The 26,223-nt window shown below is 34.8% G+C and overlaps 1 protein-coding gene across 5 annotated transcripts in view; it reads right to left on the bottom strand.

Moving 5' to 3' along the window:
• Positions 1-26,223, bottom strand: part of ATP2C1 (ATPase secretory pathway Ca2+ transporting 1) — a 138,272-nt gene that overhangs the window by 16,244 nt on the left and 95,805 nt on the right. For all 5 annotated transcript variants that reach the window (XM_077865198.1, XM_077865202.1, XM_077865199.1 and 2 more), the window contains 11 exons: positions 25,290-25,446; positions 21,922-22,092; positions 20,313-20,410; positions 10,635-10,685; positions 9,554-9,720; positions 8,112-8,180; positions 7,377-7,493; positions 6,415-6,562; positions 5,625-5,720; positions 4,347-4,488; positions 2,352-2,476 (listed from right to left, as the gene is read on the bottom strand). In XM_077865198.1, coding sequence (XP_077721324.1) covers positions 2,352-2,476; positions 4,347-4,488; positions 5,625-5,720; positions 6,415-6,562; positions 7,377-7,493; positions 8,112-8,180; positions 9,554-9,720; positions 10,635-10,685; positions 20,313-20,410; positions 21,922-22,092; positions 25,290-25,446 — 1,341 coding nt within the window. The remainder of the gene's footprint in view (positions 1-2,351; positions 2,477-4,346; positions 4,489-5,624; positions 5,721-6,414; positions 6,563-7,376; positions 7,494-8,111; positions 8,181-9,553; positions 9,721-10,634; positions 10,686-20,312; positions 20,411-21,921; positions 22,093-25,289; positions 25,447-26,223) is intronic.

Consider the following 26,223-nt stretch of genomic DNA (forward strand, 5'->3'; position numbering starts at 1 on the left):
CAAATGTGAGAGAACATGCTAAGCCTTGTTTCTTTGCAACTAGGAATTATCTACCTAGGTAAATTATTTCAAATTCCTTTCTTTTCTTCCCAGATGTTGAATTACTTTGGGACCAAATAACTTCAAAAGGTAGTCTAACAGCAAATAATCAAATAAGTTAGTATTTTAATTAAGGACTCTAGAAAGTCCTAGGGCTAGGAAAAGGGATAAAAATTTAAAATTCAGATACTAGCATGTTTAAATTATAATAATTTGGATGATATACTATGGAAGATACATATACAAATAATCTAATTTGTTGTTACATTACAGAAAATTGAAACCTGGATGATATCTGTATTGTACATTTCACTTTTTAAATCACAGATTCTATGCATTATGAATGAATACTGCCTAGTTTCTGTATCTTCTACATCCATAAAATTTTAATGTCAACAGTCCCGACTGGAAGGTAATTAACTTATGAAAAGAAATCATTTTTTTCTTTTGGTTCAAAATCAAATGAAAGGATAGGCACATTTATTTCATACGAGTCATACTCTAAACCTAAAATGGAAAGCAAAAGATTGATATGCACTTAATAACATATTTCAAGTCTTTGTAACAGAGAAAAAAATCATACAAAATTTAGGTATGAGACATCACGTCTTAAAGATAAAGTTGACTAGATAATGGTTTCTATGTTCTACCTAGTGAGAAAAATGTACATTTGACTATTGAATCTTGAAGGGTAAAGTAGAATAAATTTCAGACATCTCAACTCCTTATACTCAACTGTTTCAATTACAAGGACTCAAAGAATAGGTATTTTTCCTATCATTAATAAGAATATTTCAGTGCTAACACTAGCAGGTTAATATCGGTGATAAAAACTAGAGAGTGGTTTATCCTGACAGTTAAAAAATGGAGAGTAATTATAAAATACAAAACTCAAAAATTTCAAGAAGAAATAAACATTTAAGAATTTGAAACCCATTTCTGTTTCAAAGAGAAGTATTTAACAGGAAAATGGACTTCTAATTTTGAATTTCTGGCCCAAATTTGCCACAACAAACAAAAAATAAATTATCTACACCTCACCAAGCTATTATAAAAACTGATGGCATTATATGAGTAAATCCAACTATTTCTCTAGCATGCTCAATGAATCAAAAGAAAAGCAGAGAACAAATAATAGAAGTCCAAGAAGGAACACGCTCAGGACAGTGCTGCAACCTAAGCCAAAGAAGCTGCAGATACTCAAAGAGCAAGGCCAGTGCAGAGTCTTCCATGTATACCCTGGTTCATAAGCCATCTATTTGAGTTTGGGGCATTTTTATTCTTTAAGTATAGCATTCTATACCTCCTAAGAAAGATGCTTAAAAATATACACAGAAAGACATTAAGAAAAATAAAATTCAATTATTCAGGTGAGGTACTTGGATTTATATTTAGGGGATGACGAAATGATACTTGACAAAATGTATATTTATATTTAACTCAAAAAAGAGGCATTAACATGTTCATATAATCTGTTATATAAATTTTAGCCCAATCACTCTTAAATACTTTTCATTCTATGACTATGTGTTAATTACAACAAGGCTACTCTACCTAGAATGTCACTTGATAACCCTGTATTAATATTGCTAGACCAAAGACTCATAACTTAAAAAAAAAAAAAGGAACCATTTACACTTACTAAGAAAAGCAAACATTTACTTCAAATTGCAGTATAGGCTTTTCAATCACAAAAAGAAAGAAAAGAACAGTGATCTGACAGTGGTCACATCCTGTGCAAAAAAACTTGATACAAAAACAGTAACACAAGGTGTCTGAGCTGCTTACATTGCAGGGGAAAAAGGAAATACAGTAGCTGAAATATGGCACTCCTGGGAATCAACTTCTAAACCAGTAGAATGCCTTTGAAATGATTAAATTTATTTGTGTATTAGTAAGAAAGCCCCACCACCATAAATAGTACAATATTTAAAAATTAAAAAAAATTTAATCTATCTAAGATAGATAGTGTATTTGTACTGTTAGACCTCTTTAAGTGCAGAAGGTGGTTCATGTTTTGCCTTTTTTTTTTTAATTAAATAACTGCCCATATGCTTTATAAAGTTCCACTCAATTGCAAAAGCCAATTTAAATCAAGAAATATGTTATATGTTATCAAAGTTGCATAATTTCATTTGGGACTGCCAGCAGGTTAAAGTCTCAAATCAAGTCTTTAACATAACACTCATTTTTAGTCAATGAAAAGTTAAAAAGTTCTCAAATCTTCATTATCCTCTTGAACTTGCCCTTCTAAATGATCCTCAGACTGCAATTCCTAGTTTGCAAATAAAAGAATGCAATATGCATCATACTTCAAGAAAAGACGACGATGTCGAACTAACATGCTTCTGGATCTTTTCCCTGCTCCTCTCAACCTTCTTTATAATTTCTGCTACTACACACACTGAAGAGGTAAGACCCACAAGAAACAGCAAATCTGCAAGAGAAAATAAGAGATTTCATGGATTTTACTTCATTCATATAATTCTTTGAAACACAGTTGCAAAGCTAATAGCTTACATTTTTCTAGCATTTTTAATATATATATATATTTTTTTTAAATTTATTCATGAGAAACACACAGAGAGGGGGGCGGGGCAGAGGCACAGGCAGAGGGAGAAGCAGGCTCCATGCAGGGAGCCCAACGTGGGACTCCATCCCAGCTCTCCAGGATCAGGCCCTGGGCTGAAGGCGGCGCTAAACCGCTGAGCCACCCGGGCTGCCCCTTTTCTAGCATTTTAACTGAACTTTTAAAATACTTTGTTTCACAACCATTCCAGTAGGTACACAAAATTAGCCTGTTTAAAAATGAGTAAAGTTGGGCAGCCCGGGTAGCTTTACGGTTTGGCGCTGCCTTCAGTCCGGGGCCTGATCCTGGAGACCCGGGATCGAGTCCCACATCGGGCTCCCTGCATGGAGCCTGCTTCTCCCTCTGACTGTGCCTGTGTCTCTGCCTCTCTCTCTCTCTCTCTCTCTCTCTCTCTGTGTGTGTGTATTCTCATGAATAAATAAAATCGTTTAAAAAATGAGGAAAGTTAGGCTCAAAAATGAATTATGTGAAGTCATATAGCTAGGAAAGGCAGCAGCCAGAAAACTAGAACCCACTTGTTATGACTACTCTCCCTGAACCACAGCTTCATAACCATTAAGTCACGCAAGAGTTGTTTTCTATTTAATAGATTACAGCCTTTTTCATTTTAATTTGATTGAAAAATGCCTATCTAAAGATTACCTAGGAATTTCTATCTATTCCATTTGAGAGCCTAGAAGAACTCATCATTAAAGACCATGTCTTTGGGGCACCTAGGTGGCTCAGTCAGTTAAGTGCCAGACTCTTGGTTTCAGCTCAGATCCTGATCTCATGAGTCATGAGATCAAGCCCCAGTGATGGGCTCTGCGCTCAGCGGGAGTCTGCTTGGATATTATCTCCCTTTGCCCCTTCCCCTACTCATGAGCGCGTGCTCGCTCTCTCGCTCTCTCTCTGAAATATAAAACAAATCTTTACAAAACAAAATTAAAAACAAATAAAGATTATATCTTTACAGTACTATACACACTATCTCATTCTTATTCATTGCTTGATAAATTGCAGGTGTCTCCTTAAAACCCCACTTTTTATAAAGAGGAACAAGTATAAAAACGAATTTAAAAACTGAAATTAAATGATTTCAACTTCAAGGTAAATTGTAACTTACAGCATGCAATAAACACAGTGAGACTGTATAACTTATTTTCATAAATATCCCAATTAACTTAAAAAAACACAAGAATTAAAAGTAGCATTACCACAAAACACATCAGTCCTCACCTTACACAAGATCAATTTTTAAATGTACTGTATCATAATACATTTAATACATACTATGTGAAAGAATAATGTCTGTCTTCCACAGAATATTAATAAAATTTTCTTTTAGGGTCAGGCTGTTATTTTGTAAAATAAGAATGTACAAATTAGCAAGTAAGAATACTGAAATATTAGTTTACTGAAATTACAATTTAAAATCTATTTTTTCTTCATATAAGATTGAAAAGTTATAAACTACAATTACTCTTTAATAAGTTTTCATTTGCTATACTTCAAAAGCAGTAAATACAAAAAAATTACCAAAAAAATTAAAGCCTAGAGTTAAGCAAGTGACAACTCCCTAAACTTCTGCAAATGAAAACAGAACATTCCTTTTTCAAATCAACTCATTTTTTTAATCTCACTTTTTAAAAGGAAATTTTTAGTAGAACAAATGCCTTAGAAAATACAATAATTCATCTGAAATATATAAATTATAAAAAGATAACATTTTCTTTACCCAGAATACTTAGGCTCTCGGTCTGAAAAACTTTCTGAAGTGGAGGAAAGTAAATAACTAATAACTGTCCCATGATGGATCCAAGAACTGCGTAGCAAAACATTTTATTACTGCAGAGTCCAATCTCAAATACAGACTTGGTCTGTTGGCAGAGCAAAGAGTTCAATTATTATTCCTTGGTCACTGAAACAGCTTCTTAATTAGCATGATCCTCTCCAATTTTTAATAAATTCGATTGAACTCCACAATGGCAATACCATGAAATCTCTTAATTTTAACTATTATTTTGGAATAAAGATAGAATAAAGGTACAATTTAAAGTAGCTCCTCTTTATCAAGAAAGCTTTCTCTACAAAAGTGACGCTACAATAACAACAATATCAACAAGAGATCACAGAAAGAAAAGTAACTTCCTTTAACATTCTAAAACATCAAAACTTTATTTGTATGATTATTTTGCTAAATCATTTCTATCTATTAGGCTAAGATAATCTAAAAGCCTTTCTTAAAGAATAGAACTAGCTCTATGTGTACTAAAAATGTAAAACTGCCTTTCATAAAACAAAAAAATGAATACCGTAGCTTCTTCAAAACTTAATCTAAATTAAGAAAGTATTCAGAAAGTCCCAGCATGTCAAATGGTAATAGATATAATTGAGGATTTATAAGGTACTCTAGAATTAAAATGAAGAGTCAGGCCTCAAGATAGAACTAGTTTTCAAGAAAAATTATGCTCTGAAAAACTACTACTAGGTTCTAGCCCATAGCCCATTATTTTCTATCAAAACACTTTAATCAAGAAAAGGCAATCATATCTTAAGATACAACATGGGGAAGAAATGCAAATTTAAAACGTCCTAAGTTCTAACACACTGACAGAAATAATCAAAATACATTAATATGCTCAAAACTGTTCTTGTACTTCTAACAATACTTTCTTCTAATATGAGACTAATACCATCTTAACAGAACCCATGAGGTTTGTCCAATACTCTCAGATAATATTAGCTTGAACCTATCTTAAGGCTACAGATAATAAGAGAATGCAAAGAAGAAAAACCAGGCAATGAGACCTGTGGTTTACTTGGATCTTCTGGTCAAACGTAAGTCTATCTGCTCAAATGCCCTATCCCTATGGCACGTTTGTAGGTACATGTTCATAGGGAAAGCTATATCTGGGGCTATATTCTGTGGCAACAAAATCAAGCAAAGCTAAAAACCCATAATCCTTGCCTACCCTACCAGTTGAATTAGTCAGCTAAGATCACCTAAGCTTACCTGGGATCTGGAACTTAGTGCATTGAACATATCAAAAAACACAAAGCATGTGAAGGTCATTGTCGTGTCTCGAGGTGTTATCACATTGTCTCGTAGCTGTCAAGAGGAAAAAATGGTTGTCAGTGGCTGAATTTAATGAAGAAATACTGCATGCTTGTAAAAGGTTATTTTTTTCTTTGCTTTAGAATAAAATAACTTTAGTCTAAGATATAAAACATCTAAGCTCCCTAAACATATATGCCATTTAAGTATGCCATTTCAGTAAATCACTAAAGAATAGTTGTAATCTAAATAAAGTAAAAAGTCTTTTACAAACCATATATTGGACATTGAAACAATTTTCTTTTCTGATGAAATAAAGTAGCAATAGATTCAGATTTTCTAATTTCTCCCCAAATATTTTTTAAAGATTTTATTTATTTTTTCATGAGAGACACAGAGAGAGAGGCAGAGACATAGCAAGAAGACTCTTTGTGGGGAGCCCGATTCGAGACTCGGCCTGAGCCAAAGGCAGACGCTCGACCACTGAGCCACCCAGGTGCCCCTCCCCAAATATTAATAGACTCATTTTTTTATTGTACTGTTATGTCTTTGCAGATTTAAACTATTCTAATAAATCAATCAACAATTTTATTAATAATAAAGACTGAAACCCAACTATTTTTAATGTCTTTGTTATCTTTTCCAAAGAGCTCTCCTAAATTCCCAGGTTTCTGTGTAACACACCAAAATAACTGAGTCCTATCATACAGAACGCATGCTATTAAGACAGCTTATCCAGTGAGTATACCTCCCGCCAGAAGACAAACAAAGTCCCACAAACAATGATTATTGATGAAACAAGTATTTTAAGTATCAGATTTCTGGTCAAAATGCTGTCCTTCCAGTTGCGTGGAGGTTTACGAATGACATCTTTATCCACTGGCTCTACTCCAAGGCTTCAAAACAAATAGAAAAGTGAATTACTTTAAAGTTTTACGGTTTGGATTTAGCACTTTTACGACCTCATTAACCTCAATTATCCAGGAAATTAAATGTTTTCTTATGGAAACAAAATGTTGAATCGTAAAGAAAAGCTTGGCTATAATTACTCAAAAATAACCAGGGATTATATCACTCTTCTCTCTTTTACTTCTATTTGGCATAGTTTGATGGGGGATTGAGGGTCAAATTTCAAAAAATTGTCCAATTTCATTTACATATAAGTTTGCTTATTTCAAATATGGCCTGAAATATTAACCTACTGAGTAAACTGTGAAATACCTTTCATGCAAGGAGGTTTTGACTAGGATGATTTATTACGATGGCCATCGACACATATCACTCCATGACTTTGTCTGCTGGAAAGCAACATCTCTGGCCCATCTAAATGCTTAGATCCTTTAATACTTTTCCAAAGTCTCTAAAATTGACAACAGAACCCACTAAACACTAAACTCGGGATTTCTCCATTACATCCCGTGCTTGGAGACAAAAGCTTATTTCCTAAGGACAGGGACTGCACCTATTCCCTGGTCTGTTCTCAACTTAAGAAAGGGCATCCAACATAATGCAAAAGCTCAGATCCATGACACATGAACAACACTCAAAGGGAGCAAATGATATAAGCACACATCATACAATTTATAACAAACATGTTGCTGCATGAATAGATTTCTAATGCTGTCCATGAATGAAATTTTAAAACTTAATCATCAAGATACCACACCTTCTTTGTTTTTCTTCTAATATATGCATAAAAAAAACTCTTACCTCTGAGCAGGAGGTCCATCCATAATTATATTGATCCACAAAATTTGCATGGCATTGAGAGGATTAGGAAAGTTCATTAATGTAGCCAATGAGATTAAAGTTAATGCTGCTATACTCCTGTTGGAAAAAAAGAGTCACTTAAAAAAATCTGTCAGCATAGTATAATTCTTACTGCTTTTATAATACCACTTCTTCAGTATTTGAAAATCTCATTTTACTACCGTGCTTTTAAAGGAAGTCTGTATTTCTGAGTATCCTATGCTTTGTTTGTGTGAATATTTTGAAGCCAAAGGTTAATAAACCTTGTAACTACAGCATTTAAATAAAGGATTTCAAGATGTTTAGATAACAGAGGAAGATTTTAAAAATTAAGTTCGAATAGCTGTTACTACATAATTGTTAATAGTTTCAACAATATTTTGGCAACTGTTTTTTGACTACAGAAAAGCCCTTCTACTTTTGGAAAAAGATACTAAGGAAACCCATGACACTCCTTCCTTAGTTACTTCTGGAGCTAGTAAATAAACCACAAATGTTTACATATTTTGATGATGATAAAGACATCATGTTTTTATCATGCCATTTTTAATTTTAGGATAGAATTAATTTTCATTTTGGAAAATTTACATATGAACAACACTCAGAGCCCAGAGGCTTCTAAGCATTCTGCTTGAATTTTATTTCTCATATAATTTATCTATAAGATCCATGGTGATAAACTCCTTACAAACTTACGTGCTCAGTTGGAATCTAACAAAATTTTTAATGTTATTATAAATCCCTTTACCCTCTTCAATTGCAGACCTGAAATTCAAAAAAAAAAATTAAATGAGACATATTACCACACAAAAATAAAGATATATCTATCTTACTAACATTCTAGAACTAATTCTGAAAACAAATTTGCAACTGATATACACATGTCACTAAAATAATCTATTAATTTTCTTCACATGAATAAGATTAGAAAAAAAATACAGAAACATTATTCTGGTAAGGAATGAAAGTCCAGCTTGGGAAGCTCTACCTGAATTAATTTAATTACACAATATTAAAATTCTTATTCTTAAAGATATTTCAACATTAAAATCATACATTCTTTCTACACAAGAGACTATACTACACATTTATAATACTAAAATAGTGATCTTTACCTCTCAATTTTCTTTTTCTTAAAGGTACAATATGCATGCATGGTAAGGGGTTAAACTAATGTATGTCAGGAATTATTGGTAATAAGATATATACGAATTATAGAATTTAAGCTACCTATTGCTCCTATACAAAATCAGACATGTGCTGTAGCAGAATTATATAGAGAATATAGTTTACAAAGATACTTAAATTCTCATTTGGTTGAATCTAGTAAATTATGTGTTTTTTTAAACAACTTCTCCATTCTTTCAAGATTTTTATACAATTCTAAGAATGGAAAGAAAAAAACCTCTATCCCTACAAGATTGTGTCAATTCTGAGTTCTGAGCTCCCACATGCTCCACTTTTGGCCACTACAGGTTGATGAAGTATGCCAGGCATATAATTAGCATGAGTCACTGAAATGAGGAAGACTCAGGTTACCTGACAGATGATTATCAGATAACAGAATTCAAGTGACTGCCACCTGAACATTGCACAACTGACATGATCAGATATTACATAAAATCTTAAATCCATTAGAAACCATAGCTGAAGGAGACAAAGTTATTTAAACTTAGTAACTTGTATCACTAACAGTATGGTAAGTGTCCTTATGTCCATAAGGAAATAGGTATGGATGAACTTGATTACTTTTAATACTGATTGTGAGGCCATGCACATGCATATTTCTAATAGCCTGAGTTTAACTAGAATAAAGGCCCCATGAAAGTTTACTCCTGTACCACTACACTGATGGCCAGAAAAATGTGACATCTGTCTGGCACTCAGGAAGTATTTCCTAAATGAATGACTCTGCCATTTATTATGTCCTTTCTATTCCATACAAATAATTTTCTCAAAAACTATATACTAGGCCATACATAAGATTAATTCATTCTAGTAAAATACAATTCATCCACTGCTGAATATCCTAATAGACTGAATATCCTAATTCTTTTCCAGTTGAACTCTCTGGAGATGGAGTGCAGAAAAAGATGGGACAAAATTCTCTGATGCACATTCACTGAAATAAAACTTACATTATGGTTTGGAAATCATCGTCCACAAGGATCATGTCTGCTGCCTCTTTGCAAACATCTGTGCCAGTCTGACCCATTGCAACTCCAATGTCTGCAGCCTTCAGAGCAACTGCATCATTGACTCCATCTCCTGTCATGGCTACAACCGACCCATTCTTTTGTAGAGACTGGAGTGGGAAGGGAGGATTCTGATAAAAATGTTGCTTCCACAAAGATAAAGGGATCAACAACTCTTCTCTATTTTGTTCACATAATAAAGATTGGAAATAATATGGACCACTGACTTTTCAACAAACTTCAATATATGGAAGTCTTAAGATACAGCTTAGAAAGAGTTGCTATTCATATTCTCATGTGCAAGAGCTATGTCTAAAGTCTAATCTAGAGTTAATTACACAGTGGCTCTCAGGAACAATTTCGCCTTGTAGGAAACATTAGGCAATGTCTGAAGATATTTTTTATTATCATGACTTTGGGGTAGGGGTCAGGGACTGCTAAACATCCTATAATGCACAAGGACAGCCCCTCACAACAAAGAACCCAGTCCAAAATGTCAAATAGTGTGAAGGTTGAGAAACTCTGAACTAATACAAGGGAGGTCTATGTGATTAAGAATTTAAGCCCTTTAACTAATGGATACTACATCAGTTGCTTTCTATATACCTCACTGATTAATATAAATAATGAAATATTTGAAATACTCTTCCCACTCTCCTAACATTTCCTTTTCTTGTTGTATTAAGTTTCTAAGCAATTACTGCTATTTACACTGGGATGATTTGACTATGGACTCCTGTCAGAACATAATGTCTACACTGTTCAACTGTTTAAAGAAGGTTGTGTTGCAGATATTTCACTAACGTTTTCTTCTACATCTTCCTTTGCTAACTAAATTCTCTATTAATGCTTCCATTTCAAGCTCAAGAAAACAAAAACAAACAAAAAAAACCCACCTCTTTTGTTTCACAGTACTTCCAACTTTAATGCTCTTATCAATATTCCTAAAAATCTAAGTATAATGAAAGACAAGAAGTAGCATTTTGGAGACAGAGATAAAACAATGTGATTCTTAAAGACCCACCTTAATAATTTTCATCTTGTGCCTCGGACTAGCTCTGTAAAACACCGCTACCTGTTAAAATACAGGATACACTAAAAATCTTCAATGTTAAAAAATATCTGATGCACTTGTAACAATAATTTTTTAAATTATCAATGTAAATTGTATTTACTTTGTAGAGATCAAGGTTAAATAATATACCATATGTTTGTTAAGAGACTCATTTCACATGGTCATTTCAAACTTTACCAATGTTATCCGGGGAAATATGTAATCTAAACAAATTATCTAATTTATCCCATGTTTAAGCGCTGAAGAGAAAACAGCCTTATTCTAGAAATATTTCAGAGATGGATAAAGGAAAAACTCTCTTGCATTTATCTCTTCATCACACTGGCAAACAAAAATGGCCGTTTCCCTTTGTTCTGTCAGGAAAGATAAAGAATAGCTGTTTCTCAATGTCTGTAGAGTCTTTTTGTTTTTTTTTTTTTTTAACAGTGTCAAGTGTCTACTTCTCTTTTGTTCCTGTTAATTCTTTAGATTCTCTTCCACTGTATCTCCAACAGTTTTTATGATCTTATCTGTCCAAGCCATGCATTTAATCGCTTTTTCTGATTCCATCTCCTGGTCTACTAATACCCCTTTGCTGTACATCAAAGGCAAGCATCAACAACATCCCCTGTATCTTCCACTTTTCCCCACTGTTTTAACCTCATTTGTCACAAACCAAGGCCATCCCTACGGTCCTCTCAAATATTACCACTAGGTAAAACTAGACAGGGGTAGGTGTCTTTCATTCTCCCTTCTTTATTCACAAAACTCCAGTTTTGAATGTCGCATGAGAATATACTTACTACTAACTGCAGGCATTCACTGCTCTAGGTCGGTCCCCAACGTTTCACAAAATTTTTTCCAGATTTTTTAAATAAATATGACACTGTATTAGTTTGATGTGTACAACAGAGTGATTCGACAATTCTATACATTACATAATGCTCACCATGATATGTGTAGTTATCAATCACCATATCACCATTATTATAATACCACTATTTTCTTTATGCTGTACTTCTCATCTCTGTGACTTATTTAATTAGCTCCTCACTGTCACTTTTCCCAACATTTCCAAGTCATGGTGATTTTAATATCTACATAGTACACCATTGTCTTCCCTACTATACTAGAGGATTAGTTCATACTAAGTTTTCTCTCCTCATACTTTCAATTCATCCCCATCTCCAACCTCAATCTCAACTGACAACCTTGCTTCCCACTTCAGAGGAAACAGAATCAGAAGAAAACTTCCATAATTCCCACCAATAAAGTACCTGTATCCAGGCACCATCCCCTCCCTTCTCTTTTATTACAGATGAACTGAATATGCTCCCAGTGTAGGGCAAATATTCTACCCTCTGACCTACTTAAAATCATCGCTCCAGAAATCCTCCTCCTTCTGATATCAATATCTTTTCCTCACTGTTGCATCTTTACCATCAGTAAATAACATGCTGTGATTTCTTCCATTTAGATAAAACAAAACTAAAAACTTTCCTTCTCACTTCAGCTGCCACCCTTTTCTCCTTCTCTTTATAGCAAAACTCCTCTGTACTTGCAGTCTTCCGTTTCTCTCTTCTCATTCTTTGCTGAATCTATTAAAATTGGGCCGTTGTCTTCACACTGCTCTGAAACTCCTATTCAAGATTACCAAAGACTTCTCACACTGCTAACACTATCGGTCATTCTTCTTCTGACTTAACCTTTCAGCAGCAGCCTAACATAGATGGCAGTTCCCTCCTCCTGAAACAATTTTTTCACTTGGCTCCCCTGACTACCCTATATACTCTTCTGGTCTTCCTTCTACCTTTCCGGCTACTCCTCTTCCGTAGGTTCCTCCAGACCTCCCTAGAGTCTGAATGTTAGAATATTCCACAACTTAGTTCTTAAATTTCCCTATGTAAGAGGTCTAATAATCCCCTACTTTCTCCGTAGGTGATCTCATCCAGCCTTACAGATTTATTTTTATGCATTTTTGTCCCCAGCCTCAATATCTCTTCTAAAATCCAGACCAATGAAATTAATCCAACTACTTTTTCCACTTTTCCTCTTGGAATTCTAAGACTTAAAACTATCACAAACTGAACCCTTGTTATTTCCCAAAATACATGCTCCTTCATATCCTCTGCTAATGATAAATACATCCTCATAGTCACTCAGACCCTATTTTTGGAAGCCATCCTTGATTCTTCCTTTTCTGTCAGATGCCACAAGTAGTTTAACAGCAAATCTTACTGGCTCCATCCTCAAATAAATCCAGAGTTCTACCTCCTTACTCTAAACCCATGGGGCCAATAACTGATTTTCTTATTTATGCCCTTGCTTCCTGTGCAGTTTCTTCTTCACACAGTGACCATAATCAAACTGTTAAAACCCAAGGCAGATTACATCTGTCCTCTGCTCAAAACCTTCCAATGACTTCCTATCTCCCTCAGAATGAATGTCAAAGTTGATTACTACCTACCAAGTCCTGCATGAAGTGCATGCCTCTTCTTCCTCATTTGTCACCCAAACTACACCTATGCTGTCCTCCTCATCGTTCCTGAAACAAACCATGCACACTCACCTCAATGTCTTTACCCTTATGCTCCCTCTGTCTGGAGTGTTCTTTCCTCAGATATTATATGGCCTGCCAGTGAGGCCATTTCTAGTCATGTTATCTAAAAATTTCAATCTACCTCTTCAGTCATTCATCTCTCTTCCCTGCTTTTGTTGGTGCTCATTAGCACTTATCTGACATAATGTTATATATATATGTGCTTATCTTAAACTATAAGCTCCATTGAAGGCAGAGATTTTTGCTTCATACCTTCAGTCCTCTATAAATACAAAATGAATTAATCATTGAATGACTCTTAGTACCATCACAGACTGTTCAAAGATTCTCTCCTAATTTTAATAAAGGTCTAAAATAAATGAGGATCATTTTCTTAGGCAAAAGGCTCAATTTAACTGTAATATCACATTTCTACATATGGCTAGGTCTTCTAAGTACCATGAATCACATAATTCATATTTGGAGAACATATTTCCTATAAAAAAAATTCAAAAATTTACTCAGACTCTTTAGTGTGTCTTTAAAAAAGACTCAGCTACATACTCATTGAAAGTATCCTACTTAATGGGATGCCTGGGTGGATCAGCAGTTAAGTGTCTGCCTTCCCCTCAGGGCATGATCCTGGAGTCCCAGGATCGAGTCCCACATTGGGCTCGCTGCATGAAGCCTGCTTCTCCTTCTGCCTGTGCCTCTGCCTTTATCTCTCTCTGTGTCTCTCATAAATAAAATCTATAAAGAAAAAGGAAGTATACTAGTTATCTTTTAAGTGAAAATTCTACATTACTGCAGAAATTAATCATGTAGTACACAGTGAAGTACAAGAGTGTTTAGCAAAGATTGTAGATTTTACAGAATATTTAAGTAAAAGGCTAATTACCAATACTCAGGTTGAACAGAGTAAAATTTTGCCTTTAGGCCACTGCAAATCATTTCAAATCATTCCATTATAACCACTGTGGGTTATCACTGACAGTGGCAGTGAAGATGTAACTATTGGACTGAAAGCGTATTTCTTTTATAATAAATTACTTGACATGCATCCAATAAACCTACCATTTGATATAAGATTTTAGCATCTCAAAGCTTTGATGGCAACTCAAAAAAAGGAGTAGCAGTTTTCAGACTAAGCAGATCTCAATGCAAAACTGAAGACTCACTTCGTGTTTTGCATGTGGTACACAGTGAAATTTGTTCCTAAAGCACCAGAAGGGCAGGTCAATCTCCTTAGTTGACTAAAAATACTAGATTTAGTGACACAAAATTATGGGCTAAATAAATGAGATTTAAAACAAAACAAAACAGAAAGGACTAGCAATTGAGCTACATCACTGTATCACAGAGCTAGGATTAATTAGGAGTAACTCAATTTCCTCTATTCGTAATCTTTTCGCCTTTATATCTGTTTCTCTACCTGGAAAAAAGTACCAATTAAAGGTAAAAGCACACAATAAAATCACTGTAGTTTGGGAACAAGAAGGGAGAAGACAGGATGAAGACAGGATGGTAAAAGGACAGTGGAAAATAAGTCATGTCAGAAAAGGAGAGAGTTTAAGGAATAATATGGGAGGGTAGCCCCAGTGGCCCAGCAGTTTAACGACACTTTTAGCCCAGGGCCTGATCCTGGAGACCGGGGATCGAGTCCCACGTCAGGCTCCCTGCACGGAGCCTGCTTCTCCCTCTGTCTGTGTCTCTGCCTCTCTCTCTCTGTGTCTGTCGTAAATAAATTAAAAATCTTAAAAAAAAGGAATAAAATGGGAGAGAAAGATAAAAATCATCAAAAGGAGAGGGGAAAATCTATGTATTTTTCTCTTTTATATTTGTGGTTAGCATTCAGCGTTTTCCTGATCAACACAAACAGACAAGGGTGTTAGAGAAAGGAAGTCATAAAAAGAAGAAAACAGGAAAATATTAAAGGAAAGGTTAATAAAAAATGTTCTTGGCATTAAAATAACTTGCTAGAGTTACCCTAATCTTCCAGAAAAGATAAAAAGATACCTGATGCACTGAAGAAGAAAGGGGTGACAAAATATTTATAACCTATCAAAATTTAAACAGCAGGCTGATTGGGATTATATTACAGAAATTTGGTTAATAAGTTTGTTAGAAATACAAATAGAGGTACTATTATAAAAAACAAAGAACAAAAGAGGATGTCCACTTTAATCATTGGGAAATATACGACACAGGGAAGAAATCATAAACAAAAACATTAAGAACTCCCAGGTTGATTTTTTTTTAACATTTTATTTATTTATTTGAGACAGGGAGCACAAGTGGGGAGGAAGGGCAGAGGCAGAGGGAGAAGCAGACTCTCTGCTGAGCAGGAGCCTGATGCAGGGCTCCATCCCAAGACCCCAAGATCATGACCTGAGCTAAAGTCAGATGCTTAACCAACTGAACCACCCAGGCTTCCCACTAGATGGACTTTATAAATAATTAAGCAAAATTCAGTTTCCATACTACTCTTTAAGTAGTATGGCTCTAGGTCAATAGGACAGAGCAATGTTAGATCTGGAATGAGACTGAATTACAGAAAGAGGAAACTAAAAAACATTTTAATAACGAACAGAGTTAAGGAGATTTAGTACATATGGGAAAATCTCAGTAAGCTGGAAATTTAGAAGAAAAGTTTTTTGCTTTTAACATGGATAAAAGAAAAGCTATTCAAACTAACAGGAAGTAAAACCGTAAGACCAAGTATACATGTTGGTTATAAGAGAGCTCCATAAACACAAGATAAAGTGGGAAAGAAAACAAAATTGGGGGACAAGAGGAGTCCAGCTAAGCCCAAAAACCCCAAAACAATTCATTAATAATACGTGGAGAAAAGATTTAGGTAGTCAAAAGAAATACCTGGAAGGAAGCCCTGGTATTTATAGAATTCCTTTTTAGAGTAACATGAACTAAGTCATTCAACAAGCTTCTCACAAGGCTTAGGTTTTATATTGTTTAAGTCTCTTTGGAATAGCATCAGGGTATCTGCCATAATTAATGCACAAAACTCTTATCTGGAAAAGATGTAATTTGTCCAAGCTGATGTTGTAATTTGTAATTTGCAATTTGCTACTTCCCTCTCTAAGTACCTGTAAGTTGGTTTTCAGAGTTCATTAGCATTTTTATCAGAGAGCCCAGAGAATGAACCAAGAAAGCAAATAAAATGAAACTTCAAATCTGTCAGTTTCACTACTTGTTACCATCTCTGGGAATAGGTTCAGAAGAAAAGGTTGAACAAAGGTCTAATGGGAAAATGTTTAATTAACTGCAGATTTCACATATATTTACTAATGTATACTCCCTCTCAATACTCCCGGGTAACCTAATACAGAATATATCTCAGAAATAAATGTCAGGAAGAAACTAACAGGAAAGGAGACACACACACACTCCCATTCAAATATGGAAATAGCTTCCTCACTAAATGCAAAATAAAGCAAATGCCCACACTGTTCCCAGATGCTCTGAAAACAACATTCATGAGTAACTACAGCTTGAAATACAGAAAAGATAAACGAGTAAAACAGTACATGTCTACTTGTAACTATACCTAAAATCTAACCACAAGTGAGGCTGGAGGCCTAGGGACTTACTACTACTGTATGAAGGACAGTTTGTGGCAATATAAACTAAAATCTTTTCAGAGGACAATTCATCAGTATGTGTTAAGAGTTTTGTAAATATGTTGGTCATTGGTCCAATCATTTCACATGTAGGAATTTATTCTACAGAAATAATCAGAGATGGGTACAAAGTCGTGTATGATAATGTCGTGTATAACATATTCAATAAATCAGTAAGTAACATATGACCTGAGAGTCACACAGACCTGGGCTCCAGTCCTGATGCTACTGCCATCACTCATCAGATCTGAGACTTCAAAGTATCTCATATTCTCTGGGCCCCAATTTCCCCAACTGTAAAAATGGGGTTGCCTATCTTTTATAATATAGATGACTATTAGAAGTAAATAGATAATGTATGTAATATATACATTGCCTAGCACATGGTAAATAGTTGCTTACTGTTATTATCCTTGAAGTAATTGTTTACAGTAACAAAAAATAAACGGAAGCTAAAACTTCAACAAAAAAAGGACTATATAACCACGTATTTGCTGTGTGTTTATACATACACAGTATACTGAAGCAAAATATTATACACCAACTAAAAACATGTTTTATAATAACTAATGATTTCAGGAATGCTGAAGTTATGTTTAACAAATATTTATAACACTATAAAGGGTCCAACCAAGTTTTGTTAAGCACATTTTTTAAAAAGACATGGGTTAATTTATTATTTTGGATGCTCTGTGAGTGTACAACCTCTGAGTATCTGGATTATATTACAGGCAGTTTCCATTCTGACTCTTACTTTTTTAGGTTTCCAGTTTTTCTACAATTTGAACATATACTTCTAATGAATAAATTTTCTAATCAGAAAATTCTATTATAAAAAGCTTTAGGGGACTCCTGGGTGGCTGAGTGGTTGAGTGCCTGCCTTCGGCCCAGGGCACGATCCTGGAGTCCCAGGATCGAGTCCCACATCGGGCTCCCTGCATGGAGTCTCCTCCTCCCTCTTCCTGTGTCTCTGCTTTTCTCTGTCTGTCACGAATAAATAAATAAAATCTTTAAAAAAAAATAAAGGTCAGATGATAAACACTTATTTTAAAGGATATACAAATATATGTGCATAAATAGGTCAAGTAACAATAAGGATAAGAAACTCAAACTGTCAAGAACTTAGAGGCAATAATACTGCCTATCCTTTATGAGGCCCTTCCTACAGAACTTACATACCCACAAAAGAGGCTTTGTGAAGTTCCTTCCTCTAAACCCCAACAGCCAAAGCATCCTAATAAAATAATCTTACACTATAATAATCTTAAAGGCTCTGAAGAAGTTAACGAGTTATAAAAAAAGAAGATACTTTCCCTATAAATAATCTGTTGGAAAAGCATTACAATCAAAGGTTTAAAAAAAGGCATTTCAAAGAAAAAAGCAGTCTTTTTCTTTCTTTTCAGTTTATTTAAACTAAAAGAAAAAAAGTCTTTTCAACAAAAGGTGCTGAAACAATTGAACATCCATATGCAAAAACCTGAACTTTAACCATTTAACCCATTTCTCACAACATACACAAAAATTCAAAATGGATCACAAGGGATCCCTGGGTGGCTCAGTGGTTTAGCGTCTGCCTTCAGCCGAGGGCATGATCCTGGAGTCCCAGGATCAAGTCCCACATCAGGCTCCCTGCATGGAGCCTGCTTCTCCCTCTGCCTGTGTCTTTGCCTCTCTCTCTCTCTCTCTCTCTCTCGCTCTCTCTCTCATGAATAAATAAATAAAATATTTTTTAAAAAATGGATCACAAACCTTAGTGTAACAATCTAAAAATATATAAGACTTTTGGGAGAAAATATAGGTAAAAAAAAATTCTTTGTGACATTGGGTTAAGCAGAGTATTCTCAGAAAAGACATCAAAATCATTATCCATAAAAGAAAAAATGATAAACTACACTTCATCAAAATTTGAAACTCCTACTCTCTGAAAGTGCTAAAAGATGAAAAGAGGGACGCCTGGGTGGCTCAGCGGTTGAGCATCTGCCTTTGGCCCAGGGTGTGATCCCGAGTTCTGGGATAGAGTCCCACATCGGGCTCCCTGCAAGGAGCCTGCTTCTCTCCCTCTGCCTATGTCCCTGCGTTCTATGTCTCTCATGAACAAATAAATAAAATCTAAACAAAGAAAAAAAAAAATAAAAATAAATAAAAAGATGAGCCATAGACTAGCAAAAACTATTTTCAAATCAAGTATCTGATAAAGGACTTGTATCTATAACATATAAAGAACTCTCAAAAGTCATTAAGAAAACAGATACAATCTTTTAAAAATAGGCAGGGCAGACACTTCACTAAAGAAGATATATATATATATATAAAGATATATGGATGACAAATAAGCACATGAAGATATTAAAAATCATTAACTGTGAGGGAAATGCAAATTAAAACCATACAAAGATCCACTTCCTACCTATTAGAATGAGGTGTGAGAGAAAATGACAATCTCGCATGATGGTGAGGATGCAGAGAATTTAGAACTTTTAAACACTACTGGTGGGAATGCAAAATAATAAAGCCACCTCGTAAAACAACTTGGAAAATTCTTAAAAGGTTAAGCATATAACCTTGTGACCCAACAATTACTCCTAGGTATTTATCCAAGAGAAATGAAAATTTATTTTCATACAAAAATCTAAACACAAATGTTTATAGTAGCTTTAGTCATAATCAACAAAAACTGGAAATAATATAAATGTCTTTAAACCAGTAAACAAGTAACACATTCACCCAAACACTGAATACTACTGTACTCAGCAATTTAAGAAAAGAACAAATCATTAATACAATCAACATGGATAAATCTCAAAGCATTATGCTAAATGGAAAAAGCAGATCCAGAGCCTCATACTATATGATTCCATTTTTAAAGCATTCTGGAAAAGGCAAAATTATAGGGACAGAAAACAAATCAGTGGTTGCCAAGTGTTAAAAGTAGAGAGAGGAGTTGACTATAAAAAGACATAGAAGAATTTGGGGATATGATGGAACTGTTCTAGATCTTGACTGTGGTTGGTTACAAGACTGTATCCACTGGTCAAAACTTAGAACTGTATATTAAAAAGGGTAAATTTTACTGTACGAAAATGATACCTCAATTTTCTTTAAAAAGCATTAAGTATTCATGACACATTTAAAACAAAATGGTAAGAAATACAAAGTAATGATCGCTCTCCACTCTGTACTTTGTAAATGTAATTCAACCACTTAACCTCCATATACCCTCCTCTGAGGAAAGATGGTTCTTGCTAAAGTTAACAATTTGCTCTCTGTATTCAAATGACTATAAATACTCCAACTGTATCATAAATATTCTTAATGAGAAGACTGACTTCAATCATGAGATTTCATTTCATGATTTGGATCAATTAGATAGTCCTGTCCTCACTGTTCTCAAACAGTTTCATGAAGGTAACAGAAATTGTAACACTTGGAATAAGGCCTTTCCATCTAAAAAGGCTTTAAGTTTAGGCCTACCTTTGGTACAATTTGTGAAAGCTGCTGGACATCCATTGCATCTATTTCTTCTCCTGAGACTGACTGGGAAGTTTTGGAATACAATCCCAGACGACTAGCTAAGGTGAAATGGGAGAGAAAACATAATTGAACAAATTAGTTTTGCTTGCTAGGCTAGTCAACATAAGGTTCACTTTATATGATTTGTTATTCATTCATTTTTAAGTAAAAAATGTCTTTATACCAAGGGATCACCAAAACAAATTATTAGTAAGACAAACTTATCTGAAAGTTTAGGGTTTTCTGTTTTATTTTTGTTTAAACTTAAGAATAAGAGTTTTGACAATTTAACCCACCATACGTAAGAACTGAAACAGGGCCAATCAGGTTTTGCTTAGTAATTCAATTTTAATAAAGATCAGAATGCATTTTAAGGAAAGTATCCAAAGCCAGACAAAACATTGGTGGATCTATGGTAATCATGTAGTTAAATGTAAAAGAAAATAGATGTTACAATTTTTTTCAAAAAAAAAAATTTTTTTTTCTAGGTATAATCTTCCCAACAATGTTGTTTCTGGTGACATACTCTTCTTAGATAACATAAAGTGTGAAACTCCTATACCAGTCTCTTGCTATATTAATAAAATCAGAATTAATGGATTTTAGCAAACCTTAAATTTATCAGCATGAATTACAATTTATAAATTCCAGGAGATTAACTTTCAGTGTCCTTTTTTTTCCCCATATATATATGGGGGGTGCAGGCGGGGAAGAGAAGGAAACGGAGAGAGAGAATCCCAAGCAGGCTCTATGCCCAGAATGGAGACCAACGGGGCGCTCAATCACATAATCCTGAGATCATGATCCAACAACTTGAAATCAAGAGTCAGACACCTAATCAACTGTGCCACTCAGGTGCCGTTCAATTCTTACATTTCTTAAGGTAATCTTAAATGACATTCAAACAACATAAGCACATACATGATGTAACAAGAGAATATAGACACAAGCTATTTTCTTTCAAATCAGGTATAAGTCAAAGTCTGCTTTGCAAATAATCCTCAAGTTTAAAGGGAAAACTAAATTTCATGTTTCCTTTCATGCGCAAAATCTAGTAGATTATGAGATTAAACATAATCCAACAATATAGTGGATTATGAGATTAAAAATAATGAACTATTCTTTTGTGAATAAAGTAAATGTGATTTCCTAACAGTTATGTATTTTCAATTAATAGTATTTTTAGCCTAAAATAAATTTTTGCCCACAATTCTATATAGAGTATGAGTAAATAAGAGAGTTCATTTTAATTGTATAATGTCAGGGACACCTGGGTGGCTCAGTAGTCGACTGTCTGCCTTTGGCTCAGGTTGTGACCCAAGGTCTTGAGATCAAGTCCCACATCAAGTCCCCCACAGGGAGTCTGCTTCTCCCTCTGCCTATGTCTCTGCCTCTCAATCTCTGTCGTTCATGAATGAATAAATAAAATCTTTTAAAAAATGTGTATAATGTCAATATTATGCATACACACTTTATATCTAATGGTTCATAAAGCTATGTACTGCAGTTCATTTAAGAAAAGCTATTAAAAAAAAAAGAAAAAGAAAAAAAGGAAGCAACGTAGTTATACCAATTGCAACTGCAGTCTCCTGTGAGTCTCCAGTAATCATTTTTATCGATACTCCTGAGGCAATGAGTGTAGTAACAGCTTCTTTCACACCAGTTCTAGGAGGATCAATGATTCCCACCAGGCCAAGAAAGGTCAGCTGTCCCAGTTCAGGACCAGAAGCTAAAGCAAGAACTTAAGAAATAATAAAACCCAAAAAAGAAAATATGAGTCACAAAAGCATTACAATTTACTGACAAAAGCTAGAGACAAATAAATCACTTAAGATTATAACGTTATTATATAATCATTAAATATAAAAATTATTACATGCGAAGACATCAATGATTCTAGATATGGAGTTGCTTAAAGCTATTACTAAAGAATTATTAAGCAGAAAGTCAAGTAAGGAGCAAATAAATGTTTTTACAAAGCGATTACATGCAGCTCCTCTAAACATCAACTATTAGCTCTTTAGAAAATATAATTAGGTATTTGGAGAAACTATGGGTTTATTGAGCTTTGAAAATCAGTTTTAAACAGACACCTCTGAAGGGGGTTGTTACTAATGTATCTTCATCTTTCCATTTTATAGGTCTCCAGAACAATTCAATAGCTTGAAGAGAAGGCTATATTAATTAACTATATACAACATACAACAATTTTGTACATGACAAACCTTAGAAGCTAAATTAATCTGTAAAGTGACTGAACCACCACTAATTAACAGCAGTTTGGATTCTTTTACTCTTTTCATAACATTATTAAGTATTTCTTATTTTTAACTTTGGTTCTTTAAGAATATCTAACTAACACCACCATATCATTACTGGTACTTTCCGGTCATCCTTGGGCACTTAAGATCTAACACAAAGTATTGCTCATTTCCAAATATCATTTAGCTTATCCTCAGAATTCTGGAACTTCTGATAACTACCTTATGAGCCAAAAATGCATCACCATCTGGAATATTATTAGATTGAACAATTTACCAGAGAGAGCACAAAAAAGCACACTAACTAAACATATGTATCTCATGGGTAAACTGAAAAGTCATAACCAGATCACAAGCAGTATTCATTCTTATTCATGCAGAAGGATTAAATATATTTGGAAAACCAAGAAAGGAGAGAAAATGAGTGAAAATATCAGTGAGGATGACAGAACATGAGAGACTCCTAACTCTGAGAAACGAACAAGGGGTAGTGGAAGGGGAGGTGGGTGGGGGGATGGGTGACTGGGTGATGGACACTGAGGGGGGGCACTTGACGGGATGAGCACTGGGTGATATGCTATATGTTGGCAAATTGAACTCCAATTTAAAAAACTAAAAAATATAGAACTTTTTTTTAATTTAGGGGTGGTGGAAGGGGAGGAGGGCGGGGGCTGGGGGTGAATGGGTGACGGGCACTGAGGGGGGCACTTGACAGAATGAGCACTGGGTGTTATTCTGTATGTTGGTAAATTGAACACCAATAAAAATAAATTTATTTTTAAAAAAAGATAAAAAAAAAAAAAGAAAGAAAACCAGGGTTAGAGGCAAACCACTTCTATTCTCCCAATGTCAGAGTAATATACCTAATTATTATGTAGATGTGAGCTCCAAAGGCTTTCACCCTGGAGAGTCACTTGATGTTGGAACAGAGGCAGAAGGCAACAGAAGGGGAAAGTGAGTATCAATTCATGTGTCAGTAAACCCTAAGAAAGGGAGATCAGTTCCTGGCTCTCTCAGTGGAGGGTTAGCCTAGAGGTTAGTATCCTATGTTTGTTTGCTTCCTTAGCACAAATGAAGATCTACTGCTACTACTACTGTTTGGGACAAGGTTAGGTAGACCTTTTTCATGAGGAGGGTCCCCGACTAAAGCATAAAAACAAAACATATTCTAATTTCAAAATTAAGAACCAAGTATATTTAAGAAACTTATAATTTAGAAGATGTAACTTAGGTACATATCAAGTTAAATCTGATGTCTTTCTGTTCCCAATATGGTAATTTCAGGGAGAGGAGGAAAGTGGAGCTTAACCAGAGGAAAAGACATGAAGCAAGAGACAAATGACCAGAACATTTCCTAAAGCCCTGCAAAACAGAGATTTTTCTCCTCTCCCAACTCTGGTCTCTTTCACAATGTCACACCAAACCACAAATACACAAACTTCCATAATCTTTCAGATGATGAGTTAAAGTAAGTGTGAAACCTCTGAAACTTCTTTAGTGTCTCTAAACCCAAGCCAACTTTGGACCCCCTTGCCGTGAGCTGCTAAAAATAACAAAACTCTGCCTTCAAAGCCACAAGAGTACTTTTCTAAACCTAGCTTATTATAAGAGCAGAAATTCTGTAGGTCTATCAAAATGTTTTATAACCACAGAGAGCCCTTGCTTAAGTGAACCATGAATATTTTTTTTACATTAAGTTGCTTCCTCCTTCCAGGACTGTGCTTGATCTCTATTTTGTAAAATAATAAGATTAAGGAAGGCAACTCTTCCAATTTCCCTGAGAGAGACTACATAAGTATATATATTCCCCACAAGCCAGATGACTATCCAGAAGGTAAAAACCAGGTATGGCCCCAACCCTGGCCTCTTCAATCCTACATATACTGTCCTTAACAGCCTAATGTTTGTGTGCATATCAGATCCTCTCTCCCCCATCATTGTTTAGTCAGCAACACAGACATAAAATCAGAATCTGGACACTTCTTTCCTCTGAATGGCAAGGGAAGGTCAGCAGAAGAGGAACGCCTCAGTTTAAAGGACAAATTAAAAGCTTAAAACTTTAGTATTTAGGAAAGTATTTTAGATCTATCAATAATTACAACAGTCCAAATGATGAAATGAGAAATATCACTTTACCTTCTTCTATCTCCCTTCTCATAAAATAAACTTGTCTAAAATAAAATTCCTTTCACCTACTCAGAGGCCAATGCATATCTGTAAGAACTAGAAATTTCGTATTTTGCTACATTCCCAACTTCTTTTATTTTAGGGGTCAAAGAGCCAACTAAAACATAACACTTTAGAAATGGATGTTCTACAAAGCCTGGGATACAGCGTGACAGCTCAGATGTGAAGCACGAATTCAGCTACAATTAAAAGAAGGCATCACTGAGGAGGGTGCAGGAATAGGTGAATGGGATAAAGAGGTACAAATTTCCATTTATAAAATAAAAAAATCATGAGAATGAAAAGTACAGCATAGGGAATATAGTTAATAATATTATAATAATGTTATATGGTGACAGATGGTGACCGTGCCACCATGGTGAGCATTGCACAATATAGACTTGTCAAATCAATATGCTGTACACCTACAACTAATATAACATTGTATGTCAATTCTACTGCAATGAAAGCAAGCAAGCAAGCAAGCATTATCTTGCTGAAATGGCCTTACCTCTGAGCCCTGCAGAGCCCATTCGTGCCTTCTCTTGTTGGTACAGATCTCTCTGCTGCTGGGTAAGTGCCAAGGTTTGCCCTTTGCTGTAGTATGTAGTACAATACTTTATCACTTGTTCATAAGCCCCTTTCATAAAACAAATCTCTGGTCCATCCTAAAAGAAAAAACCGCAAATAAATTCAAGTTTATTTCAATTTATACATATCTGTCACTGGAGTCCAACAATACATGGCATGCATTTCTCATAATCCCAAGGGAAGTTACTCAAGCCTAACTAAGGCTTTGAGTGGCACTTGAACTCTGAAGATTAAAAGCTCTTTTGTGGAAGCTTTCTTTACCCTCTAGAGAAAATAGCATCTACTTCCCACCCTCACCTCCACAACTGAAGGCAATGCTATACTAAGCCCTTTTAGGTCAGAAACTCTGAGGTTGGGGAGAGCCTTACAACCTAACAGGAAAAGGAAAGAAATCTATCATCAGCCCACAAACAGTAATTCAGGCTTTCCATTAGTTGCTATTATATGTACAAATATATATGATCACATTTGATTCTCACAACCACTTTATAATTACGGGTATTATCAGAACCTTTTACTTTTTACCCTAGGAAAGCATTATATAAAAGCTTACAATGAAAAACTAGAGCTGCCTGCCCAAACTTTCTCACCTCTAGTCTTACTCAACAGAGCCAAACCAATTTTAACTCTTTTAGCTGTTTTCCTTGGTATTTATCTCCATGTTATTAAATACATTTATACTGCTACTTTTTCACTGATCAATTTTATACATTGCCCACTGTAACAGGTTAGTAGTTTGGCCACCCCTACTACCTATTCCTCCACTCATCATTACAAAACAGTTAAAGCAAAAGTTGTCAGTATTCTGTTTAATGATTCCTCATTGCTAATCGAATAGTCACTAGAACAGTTCA

The sequence above is a fragment of the Canis aureus genome, chromosome 22 (assembly GCF_053574225.1).
Source record: "Canis aureus isolate CA01 chromosome 22, VMU_Caureus_v.1.0, whole genome shotgun sequence".
In the NCBI taxonomy this organism is placed as follows: Eukaryota; Metazoa; Chordata; class Mammalia; order Carnivora; family Canidae; genus Canis; species Canis aureus.